The 12,619-nt window shown below is 36.3% G+C and overlaps 2 protein-coding genes across 4 annotated transcripts; one reads left to right on the forward strand and one right to left on the reverse strand.

Moving 5' to 3' along the window:
- Positions 1-947: 947 nt before the first annotated feature.
- LOC140796928 (homeobox protein rough sheath 1-like) lies at positions 948-6,569 on the forward strand. Of its 2 annotated transcripts, none has more exons than XM_073150144.1 (5): positions 948-1,462; positions 1,592-1,714; positions 1,781-1,925; positions 3,663-3,916; positions 6,075-6,569. In XM_073150144.1, exons 1-5 carry the CDS (start codon positions 1,067-1,069, stop codon positions 6,291-6,293), a joined length of 1,137 nt encoding a protein of 378 aa, XP_073006245.1. In that variant the 5' UTR covers positions 948-1,066; the 3' UTR covers positions 6,294-6,569. The 2 variants fall into 2 exon arrangements, with proteins under 2 accessions (XP_073006245.1, XP_073006246.1); XM_073150145.1 differs by having other exon boundaries at positions 1,008-1,462; positions 1,771-1,925.
- Positions 6,570-10,290: 3,721 nt separating this feature from the next.
- Positions 10,291-12,389, reverse strand: LOC140796929 (uncharacterized). 2 transcript variants are annotated; one of them, XM_073150146.1, is made up of 2 exons: positions 12,183-12,389; positions 10,291-11,700 (listed from the first exon to the last, which is right to left on the reverse strand). In XM_073150146.1, the coding sequence occupies exon 2, from the start codon at positions 11,624-11,626 to the stop codon at positions 10,535-10,537; it is 1,092 nt and encodes a 363-aa protein (XP_073006247.1). In that variant the 5' UTR covers positions 11,627-11,700; positions 12,183-12,389; the 3' UTR covers positions 10,291-10,534. The 2 variants fall into 2 exon arrangements, with proteins under 2 accessions (XP_073006247.1, XP_073006248.1); XM_073150147.1 differs by lacking the exon at positions 12,183-12,389 and adding an exon at positions 12,101-12,110.
- Positions 12,390-12,619: the final 230 nt, after the last annotated feature.

Genomic DNA, 12,619 nt, shown 5'->3' on the forward strand with positions numbered 1-12,619 from the left:
TATATATATATATATATATATATATAACATACATATATTAATCTTGTATAAAAGAGAAAGTGACCCACTTAAAATTGTCGGATAAGAAAAAAGGCTTCTCATCCCAAATCCAAATTACAAGATGGGCAATAAAATGACTAAATTTTGATCAATTACTATATCTATACCTTTGCACTGCTCATCCATAGGTAGCTCTCTCCATATTCTTTGAGTGGGATATATCTAACCCTTGCAACAACCAACCACTTACAATTCACTTTGGGCTCAGTCATCTCATTGAGGACTTTCGTCGAACGACAACCCTCCCAGGGAATAATGGATCCAGGAGCGAATATAACCTCAACACCTGTTAATAGTTTATTACTTTAAATAACACCTTATATATTTATATATTCCGTTTCGCACTTTGTTTTTGAAGATTTTATAATTTTCTTCTCTTATTTTTTTATCTAATATTGTAAGTTAATTTAATCTAACTATTTTCAAGCACAAGAGTATCAACCAATGAATACTAAAAACAACTTCTAAAAGATCGAAATTATATTTTTCTTCTTTCATCTAAGGGCTTGTAATCATAACTCGGTAAGTTAGTATCGGTTGATTAGATTTAAAATGAAAATTTTGATTTGGTGGAAGGTGGAATGCGGCTAAGGTAGGATATGGCTTAGAAAGGGTTTAGTTTATGTAGGTCTAGATCAGAAATTCTAAAGTTATTTTAGTAATCAAAATAACACTAGGGAATGTGTTGGGTTTTATAATTGTTAATGATAGAGAAAATACAGAATGTTATTTGAAAATTTCCCATTCTTCTGGCACTGAAAAAGTCAAAGAACAAAGTGCAACTCCTCATCACTCCATTGGTTTCTACTGATCTTTGGGTTTTTTTTTTTTAAATCTTTTAAAAAAGAGAGAGTTTAAATTACATAGACTTCTGGTAAAAAGGTTTTGGTTTGGTGAGTAACAAACAGCTCCAGTGCTGCCCATCTCCTATCTACTCGATTTGACATGGGAAAAGAAAGCCACCAGACTCCTCCTTCTTAGGTCTTGAGTCTACTTGAGATTCTATATGATCATCTTCTTCTTTCTTCTTCCTCTCCTCCAATTCTCATCCCTAGTACAATCATTCTCGGTGCTCCACCTCCTCCTCCTAAATTTCCAACCTTTCCTTTTCTTTTTTTCTTTTTTTTTAATTTCTTTTGGATTTGCTACTGTTGTTAAAGATAAAGAGATGGAGTTCTCCCATCTAGGTGGTGGTGGTGGTGGTGGTAGCAGCAGCAACTCAAGGAGTTCTTTCTTTTACCTCCCCTCATCCACTCCAGTACCACCTATGGTTGTTGCACCACCACAAATATTTGGAGCTTCTCAATTTCCACTCACAGGAGAAGTGGAGTCTATCAAGACCAAGATCATGTCACACCCCAAGTACTCCACCCTTCTCAAAGCCTACATAGATTGCCAAAAGGTCTCACCTTTCTCAATTCCCATTACTCTCTTCCTCTCTTTCTATATCGTGATCTATATATCTAATATATATAATTTCTACCAATAAACTAAGCACTTATCATATGTATATATATATATATATATATAGGTAGGAGCTCCACCTGAAGTGGTGTCCCATCTTTCCACCATTGCTCAAGAACAAGTAGAGGAGCCGTCAAGTAGCAGTCGAGTACATGAGGCTTCAAATGACTCAGAGCTAGACCAGTTCATGGTATACCATATTTCTAGTACTTTTAATTCTTTGGGTTGAATTATAATATAGTATAGTGTATCATAGGAAGCATACTGCGATATGCTGGTGAAATACCAAGAAGAGCTAAAGAAGCCAATGGAAGAGGCCATGGACTTCCTCAAGAAGGTGGAAGCCCAACTCAACTCTCTCACTAGTGCTGCCTCTTCCTCTCGCTTGCTTATAACCTCAGGTATCTATTGTACTATATATGATCCTACTGCCTTCTCATTAATTTCTTTTTCGGGATCAAAGGTGTTAGGGTTCCAAAACTTTACTCTCAAAACAGTAGTGCAATAAAGAAAGTACATATAATTTTTTTTAAAGAAAAAAAGTAAGCAAAGTACTTGTGTGCATCATCTGAAAGAAAGAAAGGAATAAAGAAAAGGAAGGAGAGCAGTGATTGATCTCTACCATCTTTTTGCATTGGCTTCTAATATACATATATATATATATAATAATAATAATAAACTAACTCACAAGTCAGGACCTCTCGTTCATCTCCTCCTTTTAAAGCTTCTTTTTTGAATAGATGGATTGTCTGGAGAAGTGACAAGAGCCATCTTTAGGGTTCCAAGGAGAATCCTCCCTCGAGGGTGTTGTAGAATAATTCGCTGCCTTTTTATTAATCTCACGATGGTATATATATATAAATATATATATAATTATTCTATTTCTCTCTCTAAATGTACTTTATAATGAGAATATGTAAACGCATGGAATCCTATTTTAATCAGTTCCACTTCACCCGCACCAACAATTCCAGCTACATATGTCACTGGTGTAGTACTATTTTGTTAGGATTTGAACCCATTAATTAGCTTAAGGAGCCATAGTGTAGAGTACTCATGTAGAAGATGTACACCACACACATACATACATAGATACATACATAATTTTCCAAGTAAATGTCCAGTTGAAATATGTGAAATATGCTCTCTTAATTGTTGGGTCTTCAATTAAAGCATAATATATAATTATATTATGGGTATTAGGGTATTAAGAGTATGAAGCATTTGAAGAGGGTGGCTAATTATTCAGCTTAATGGTGCATGAAGAACCTTGTAGAAATATTCTTTCAGACATTTGTAAATCAATTAAGTTTGATGAAGTAGATGATTGATAAAATGTTAACATTGGCTTTTAGTTGAGAGAGTATTTAAAATCCAATCCACGTTAGAAGTATCAATAATTGTACTAAAATATGCATGATATCTTTTAGTCATCCAGATCTACAAGATTCGGTTTTATTGTTGAGTAGTCCTGGTCGTATGTTAAATATATAACCAATCGACGACAAATCGACGGTACTTGAATTTTGGACCTCTAGATAATTGATTTCAAATTAAAGATCGAGTTGATAGGTAAGAGACTAACAATATATCTCATGTCTTAACAAAATAATCTTCATCAAGCAATTGGTGGATTATCTCTATGTTTAATATCTCCAAGGTTTCTCTATTTTTCAAAATTTTGATTGCCACAACTGTGGATAGAGGAAGCCAACATACGGTTCAAATATGAGGTCTAAACACATTGCTCTTGAATTACAACTAGACGCCCTAAACTATTGTTGTTTTCATTACTTTTTGTGGCATTTTGATCTTCTATTTAATATTCCTTATTCTCTTGTCTTTGTAGATATAAATCTTTACAGGGATCATTTTATTCTTTAACTTCTCTCTCTATTTTTTTTTTCCTTCTTTAAACTGTAGTCCTCTCAGCGATTAGAATTGATCACATGACAGCCACGTAACATTTTTTCAACAGAAAATAACTAAACAAGCAACTAGAAAGAGACAAAAGAGACATTCGGAAGATTTTAGACAGTGTAGGATCTAGACATTTAACCCAAGAGAAGAAAGAAAAGAGCTTAATTAGTTCTTGTTTGTTCTATAACATGGCCACCAATTCCTTGTTGAGTATGCAGATGAGAAGGTCGAAGGTGTAGGTTCGTCGGAAGAGGAGCAAGATGGCAGTGTCCGGGAGCCCGCACTCCCGGAGATCGATCCCCGGGCGGAGGACAAAGAGCTGAAACACCACCTCCTGAAGAAGTACAGTGGATACCTGAGCAGCCTTAGGCAAGAGCTCTCTAAGAAGAAGAAGAAAGGAAAGCTTCCCAAGGATGCCCGAGCAAAGCTTCTTAAGTGGTGGGAGCTTCACTATAAATGGCCATATCCCTCGGTATGAATTAAAGCTTCTCCCAACTTCTTGCATGCATCTTTCTCTTGTTTCACATCATAATTGCCGCTATTTTTTTTTAAATACCATAATTTCCATCCAAATTATTGGACGTCTCTTTCAAAAATATCATTAAAAAATATTATTGATAAATATTTCACATCCTAAATTTTACAGAGGAGTACTGTACTATTTTGATCATTTTTTTTAATGCAAAGCCCATAGGCAAATAGTTTTATTACATTTAGTCAAATTTTATACACAAAGAAAAATGAGAGATATTAATTTAAAACACTACAAGAAAAACAAGCATCAAGCTCAAAGAGCAAATAGATTCAAAATGATAAAACACTCAAATCACCGAAACTTTACAGGCTAGCATTAGCTTCCCTAATCAAGAAGGTATCACGAAGCATTGTAGCTATAACCTACAAAAGCTAAAGCCCTAACAAAGACAACACACAATGGCATGGGACATGCCTAGCCAAGCCTAAACCGTGCAACACTAAACAACTTGACTTTGGCCAAGGACAAGACCTGAGCCAACACAAATACATCGGCCAAGCATCACTAGGACTCTGAGGGGTTCGATGAGGTGCCAGTTCTAAAAGGGTTGACTAGAGCAGTGACAAAGAATAGCTTGACACCAAGGAAGGCAACAACACCACCAATGCTAAATCCCCTAGCGGTGTGAGTGGTTGTAGAGGGTGAAGGAAAGAGAAGGGCACAGTGTGCTCGTCGAAGAAGGGGATAGTGAACTATGAAGGCAATTGAGGGAGGAGGTAAGATATGAGGGGAAGAGAGAGAGCGTTGGCATGAAAAGAAGAGTGGCTAGAGAGAAGGACAGTGCAAGACGAGAAGGGGCATTGGCATGAAAAGAAGAGTGGCTAGAGAGAAGGATCGAAAGAAGAGTGCAAGACGAGAAGGGGTAGAGACGTAGAGGATCGAAAAGAAGCAAAAGAGGGGAAAGAAGAGAAAAGAAAAAAAAGATGATAAAAAGAGGTGAAAAAAGGGAGGGGAGAAAACCTCTCCCTTCTCTTAGCCACTTGGGCTAGGATGGGGGAGGAGAAGAAAGCCTAGAGGGAAAAAGCCCCTTTTCAAGAAGGGGGAGAAAGCTCTTGCACTAAGCTCCAGAAGAGCTAGGGCTGAGTATGAGGAGAAATTTAAGTATTTTAATTATTGACGTGTATTTGTTAACTTTAACTGCCACATATATGTGGATATTCCTTCCAAATTAATTATAATTGCAATTGATAAAAGTCGAGAGATTTCAATGACAATTATAATATTTTATATAATGAGAATTATGAAATTTAAATTAATTCTAGTGACAATTATATAAAAATCCCAAAACAATTTAAAAATTGTATATTTAATTCTTTTTTGGTTTTACTCTCTATCTTTTAGGTTTTTGTACTCCAACCCCTTTATTTGTATATAACTTTTATAGAACATATAGGCAAACTTAAACCAACTTATCTCCAACAAAACTCTCATTTTAAAACAAATCAATAAAACAAAATAAAACAAGAATATTTTATTAGCGGCACTAGATTAACTTCTAATATACTATCAATCCATAATGGATGTTGAGGTTAGTATTTATATATTTCTCACTCAAGCATTATATACACATAATTTGAGTCTATTGTAATCCATTTCTTAAGAGAGTTAATCACGTTATTCAACTTATATATCATAAAGATTTAGCCTCTCTGTCGAACTTATAATTAGTCTACAGTCTCATAATTATAGTTTAGTAAATTCATGATTAGGCTAGAAATAGTCTTATGAATATTTCAGTAATTTTGTTTATAGAGTTAAATACATATCTTAGGGTTAATGTTTGATAGCCAAAATATCAGTAGCATGACATATTAATATTATAGAAATTATCCTATAATTTAAAAGATTAAATCTATGTTTCCTTAGAGAATTTGTTTCTCAATGATCCTACACAACCAAGTGTGTGCTAAAGCATAAAATATATTATTAGTTCGTTACCTTATAGCTTAGACTTTTTCGCTTTGCTTAAGTTAAACCTAACGGGGATCAGCTAGACTTCCAATTAAACTCCATCCTCATTGTATCTAAATTCTTTGCCCATGTAAAATTGCATTAAGTAGTTGGATTAACACATCAAATTTTTACAATTAAGCAGGAAACAGAGAAGGTGGCCTTGGCTGAATCGACTGGCCTTGATCAGAAGCAGATCAACAACTGGTTCATAAACCAAAGGAAACGCCATTGGAAGCCATCGGAGGACATGCAATTCGTCATGATGGATGGCTTCCATCCATCAAATGCTACTGCTGCTGCTGCTGCTCTCTACATGGATGGCCAGTTCATGGGTGATCCCATGTTTCGGTTTGGCCCATGATGTATGTTTATATATGGCAATTACCCTTGTTAATTTCTATTGTGCTAAGAAATTAGTAATGCCATCTATGATTCGGTAGTATATTGCTTCATATCTTATAGTGTTAGGTTGACATCTTATTCTGTTCTATTCACTGAAACCTAGAAGATTTGAGTACTTTTGGAGGGTCTTGTCCCTGTAGTGGTTTATTGATTTTGCAAGATTGGTGTTAGAAGAGATACATGGTAGAACTTGTTGTAATTCTTGATATTGTTCTTTTCTCAGCTTGTGCTTAAATCTTGATGCCTTTTGATGCATTTTTCAATGGCTAGACCGACAATAGCATGAGCGGTTCAGTTGTTAAACCTGCTAGTATAAGAAATCCTAGGGAAGTGAGACATAGACACTCACCTTTTGATGCACTCGATGCCATAATATGCTGCATATTAAGTAGTACTTAATGAAATTAATCTATGATGATTAACTTTTAGATTAAAAATCTTATTAAGGATTAAATATATTATATCCTCTTATACTTTTGATAAAAAAATAATTTACTTTGTATCACTTGTGCGAGTTGGTCTAGATGCACAGTTGGATGTAAACCAACTCATTGATTACATGTATTCGACGACTTCGATTGCATATGATCTTATATTTTTCTTTTCAAGCATATGATTAAGAACATCAGGTTTGTGTGATTATATAACACTTAGAACCCCTGCACCATCACGAGAATAGAACTTGCTTTCCCCTCTCACATCTGACAAGCAAACAGAGATAAAAAGTGAGGGGCAGTAAATATGTGGTAAAAGTTGACAGACATATTAAAGTGGCAAGGGCACAGCTGTGGTTTCATGTCTGTTTATGGGAAGAATCTCACCACCTGACACTCCCCCTTCTTCGCTGAGTTCTTCTTGGCCTTTAGCTACCTTTGGCCACGAGATCTGACCTCTTCCAACTTAATTCTCTCCATCTTTATAGAGTTATCAAAGTAAGGGTTTCATTTCTATCCATATGATTCGTTTTTTTTTTTTTTAAACTTTCTTTTCTTTCTCTCCTCAAAAGAATCTTTTGGTCCTATTTGGTTGGCCATTAATAAAATCCTAAGCTGGGAGGATTATATCCATGTTTATTCTAACTTCCTTTATCCACTATTGGGTGAGTCAGCCTACTGAAAGACTCGTCTGTCAAGAACCAAATTAGCCTTCAAATCTCTTGTTGGAGATCACGGGGCTCATGACCCAATGATGCTGATTTCATTATGTGCCTTTTGAGATTTTCTGGTTCAATTTCTTACTCCTCTTGTAAGTAAGCACTGCCCAAATCTGCTGTCCTTCTGGAGCTTGCTCTCTCTTTGCACTCACTTTAACAATGGCTATCAATGCATCCAATAATTTAGCCAGGGGTAGGATAAATACCCACACATCCTATTCAATCTCCAACTCCATCTCTACCAAATGGCTCATGTTTCCAACTGCATCAAATCTCATAAAATTATCCATCTGCTTCTCTCAATGCTCCTTCTCTTAATCCTCCACACAACTCAAGCATTCTCAGAATTTACCTGGAAGCTTGACAGAGAAGAGAAGATGAGAGCTTTGATTGGGTCAAGGCCACCAAGATGTGAAGGGAGGTGCATCTCATGTGGGCACTGTAAGGCAGTGCAGGTGCCTGTTGTCCCACAGGAGAAGAAAAGAGTTAGCCAATTCTTTGCAACAATCACCTCTACGGATGATGATGATGATGATGGTGAGCACTACTCCAATTACAAGCCATTGGGGTGGAAATGCAAGTGTGGGAACATGATACTTAATCCATAATCACAAGGAGAAGAAGTGAAGTACAACTTGTTTGAGCTTTTGGATAAGTAGTTGAAGAGAGTGAGGTCTTCTATTGTTTTCTTCCAATTTATGATAGGAGATCATGAGTTTGAGCGCCCGTAAGCATAACTTGAAAAAATGTAAATAGATTGCACATGTATGCACTTGCTTTAATCGTTATGGCCGTAGTTTGACTTATTTGTAAGCCCACTTAATTCCTTAAGAGGGTTAAGTTATATGTCCAAGTGCTAGCTCCTATGTTTAACCTATAACAAGCTGTTTTATCCACTGGAGTTATATGTTTTCATGATGCCTTTGTATTTCAAGCAAATGATGGGTGAAACAAGAGTTTTTTAAATGTTAAGATCTCAACAGGAGCTTCCAGGGAAGGGGAACAGAGCTTCAGTCCATTCTTATCTATGCGATTGCTTCTTTCAAGTCTATTTTTTTTATTTGTTTAGTTTATTATCATATGGAACTTAGGTGCTAAACTGCATTAGTGAGTCATTTCATTCATTCCATTTATGACACGGAGAAAACTTATCAATCAATAGGTTTAAGGATAATAGCGTAGCTTTTTGGTGAAAAATTCATCAAATATCAACTATAATAATTTTAAGAGATTTGAAGCTGTAACCTCTGTCTGCCTATGCATGAGATATTCGGCAGTTGAGTTGGATCATTCATGGACTTTTTGGTTGAGATACTATGATTCTAAAGTTTTACATATTTTGTGGTAAAACATTGGATTAATCTAGTAATCTCTTTGGAATGTGGTATCCAGATTCGGATGGTCTTTCTGAGACGAAGCATTCAGAGCATTAAGTATTTGGCATGTATTGAAAATTTACTGTCCAAACCAATTAAGATTACTGAAACTTGATTGAAGCAGCTCAATTTTAGTTCTGATCTGTTTCTCATGGCAAATAAACCGTGATTTCAATGCGATTTTTTCTCTCTATATAATGTTTATCCATCTGAAATCTATGCCTCCCAACTTGTGATACGAACCATATCTCAAACCGATTGTAAAAAGTTAAGGTATTTTTATGAGTGGTAGTCTCATGAGTTAGAGATTTATAGACTTTAATTTTACGTAAATCCAAGATCGGGATGAAAAGATATAATCGTGATAGTGGAGAAATGTTAGAATTGAATAGATTAGTAGTTATCCGATATTGTGGCGGATGTCGGAGGATGGCGGACAGCCAATGGTGGTGGTAGATGGTCATAAGGTAGGTGGCTTATGGAGAAAAATAATAACTAGGATTTAAAAACTTGGTAGGTTTTTATAGTTAAGATATATTCTTATAAAAATAATGACGATCTAATAACTATAATAATAAATAAAAGATATAATAAAATTGGCTAAACTCAATAATTATTCCACGATAATAATTAATCCATGACATTTTTTATTTATAGAAGCAGAATTATAGCGGGTCGGATCCAATTCGTCGTATCATGCTTATATCTATTTTATTTAGAATTAAAAATTATAAATAAATCTAACTAACTAAGTCGACTAAACCCTATATGATCGGATCATGTCATATTAGCTCTGAATCAAGCATGCTTTCTGTGGATTGGCTATATATTATGACTATCATCTTCAGCAATTTCTTTAAATAATGAATTCATTTTCAGAAAGTGGTTTTTCTACTCAGGAAATCCTGATTAAAAAGTCAGTTTGGTAGTACTTGATGGCACGGTAATTCTTGTACACAGGCCTTCAAGTGCACCACATCTCAAAGGGCTAGATAATGTAAACCTGTAGATATATGCAGCTCAACATTGGGTGATGGATTCTTAAGAGCCATAATCACTTTCAAGCATAATCTCATCTATAACTCACCTGAAGATGTTGATCTCTGAGAATAATGCTCATGGCAGAAACTTGGAGAAGCAAACTTAAATACTACTTGGACTTTGAGGCAGTGAGGAGAAGTAAACATAACTGAAACTTGATAATGTCATCCCTATCAAGGATGCCAACCATCTCTGTCTCTCCAGATCTACTTGTAGTTAAAAATCACTATGGAAACCAAAAATTAAGTAACATGTTGACATAGCAGTGAGTATTCCTGATTTTATCTCAAAAAAAAAAGTATTCCTGATTGAGTAGAGGCTGACACCAAAGACTTTATAATCAAGTATTTTAGTAGTCTGTAAAGATGTAAATAGCACATCAATGCTTCGAAAAACTAGGGAATATGATAATCCATTGCGATGATTTACAAAGTAAGACTCTTACTTTAAGTACTCATGTCTTACTCATGACCATAACGTTGAGAATAAAGGCCATTGAAACCAACAAAAACAAATATTCCTAACAAGTGCCTTGCTACTATTAGGATTAAAATTTGTTCTTTCACTGACAAACTGGACAAGATCATCTTTCTTTCCCTTGATATGTAGAAACATCTCCACCTTGAGAAATTATCGTTGTTCTGCTACTTCATCGTCAACATTTCTAATAAGTTCATGTTGAGTCTCAGGCAAGGTAGACAAATCAACAAGAGAACCGGCAACCATCTTATGTGCAGCAGAATCTTCATCGGCTAGATTTACAATGGAGTGATCTTCCGAGTTGGACTGATCTTCCTCATGTGCTTCCATCTGGATGTTGGTGTTCTGTTCCTGGGTTGAGTCGGTCGTAATGTTTTGATTTTGGAGCAGCACGATATTAGCTGTTTCCTGATGCACCATAGATGTTTCTGTTTCTGAATTGTTAGTGGCCAACAAGTTGCCAGATACAGTTGCTGTGGTAGAGTTAATCTGCAACCCTTTGTTGTCATTAGTAGAACCCTCCGTTTTATTCAATCCAGCCACTAATTCTCTTTTATCCAAAGTAGTTGTATTCTGGGATCCTACTAGACCAGCATCAGCAGCATTGCCTTCACTATCATCTGTATCATCTTTATCATCTTTCTCATCTCCCTCCTCTGAGCTTTTCAACTCCTCATCTGCCTCGTTGTTGTCAGATTCGACATCAAGTTTCTCTCTAAGCACAGCGCTTACTTCATTTTCCAAATGAGAATCCTCCTCATGGTCTAGCCCATCCAGTCCGGCTTCTTCAGCTTCTTCAGTATCCTTATCATCTTCATCATCAGCCTCCTCATCAGCCCTCTGTTGTTCATCTTCCTCGTTGCCTCTTTCCTGATCTTGCTCGCCAATCTCATCATCTCTGCCTGCTACACTTTCTTCATCCTCGATCACTCCTCTCACATCTCGCTCTTTCTCTTCTTGACCTTCTTCAATTTCATCGTTCTCGTCTTCCTTGTTAAGAGAGCTGGTCTCCTCACGATGCGGCAAGTCCTTCCGGCCTAATTTTATGAGGCCCTGTGGGATCTCATCTATGTTATTCATAATTGAAGAACTCTTCTCGACCAATGATTGCTGCTTATCGTAAGAGTGTTTCAACTGGTAAAGAAGCCAGAGGAAGACAGCAGCCAATATGCACATCTGAAGAACATTCTTCACCCTCTGGCTTCTGGCCCTCTGGTTCCTACTAGATGACTGCCTCATCATGTTTCTAGATTGTATCTCTAAATTATGTCCTCCGAAAGTAGGATTTAAGTTACTCTGATGCTGGAATCAAGTACCTGTGAGTTTGGCAAAAATAAAAACACGATCAAACTAAGATCTTGTCACATTTGGAGCTGACAAATTAAACAGCACACAGACATAAAATGGGGGCAAGGATGCACAAAATCTATGAAATAAAGAACAAGATTGCAATTAGCAAAGGTGGATTAGCTACATAAACATATAGATTTAGAAATGCATGCACATATATGACTGGCAACTAAACCAAATGAGCTGATAATGTGATAGAATCAAAGATTTAAAAAAAATGATGCGAAAATAAACTGGAACCCCATCAACTCCACTTCATACCAACCGTTTCCAGTGACGAATCTACCGCAAGGTTTTTTTTTTTTTTCTTTAAAAAAAAAACTCGGAAACTTCAAGAAAGAAGAACTGAAACGAGGGGAAATCAACCAGTAGAAGGAAAGATAAGAAAAATCCATCTCAAGGAAAACTAATGTGAATGAAAAAACCTAATAAATTCGAGATCGAGTACCAGTAGAAGGAGCCCTCTTTTTCTAGAGCAATTGCAGAAGGCGGGGAAAGGAAAGTGTGTGGGAGGACTGAGGAGGGAGCAAGAAAGAAAGCCGGACGGTGGTATAGTTATACGCGCTCCGATAAGAAGAATAGAGAAGAGGGAATAAGGGGTGGTTTATTCGGCACTTGAATACAGGGGAGGTGGAATAAACAAAGTTTTATGGGATGGGCATGGAGCCTTATGAATGGATCTGGTGGATAAGGACGGAATTAGGGGTCATGCCACTAGCCCAGCCCGGCCCCATTAGGGTTGCGAGTCCTAACTGTCTCTTAGTCACGCTTAATAATGCTCTCTCTCACCTCACACTAGTTGAATCCTCGCTAGTGTCAATATTAGAATATTAAATGTAGAATATACTAATTTAATGGCTTAAGGTTTTAGAGTAAGTAACGAGT

Source organism: Typha latifolia, chromosome 10, assembly GCF_019914945.1.
Source record: "Typha latifolia isolate L0001 chromosome 10, TyphaL0001v2, whole genome shotgun sequence".
NCBI lineage: Eukaryota > Viridiplantae > Streptophyta > Magnoliopsida > Poales > Typhaceae > Typha > Typha latifolia.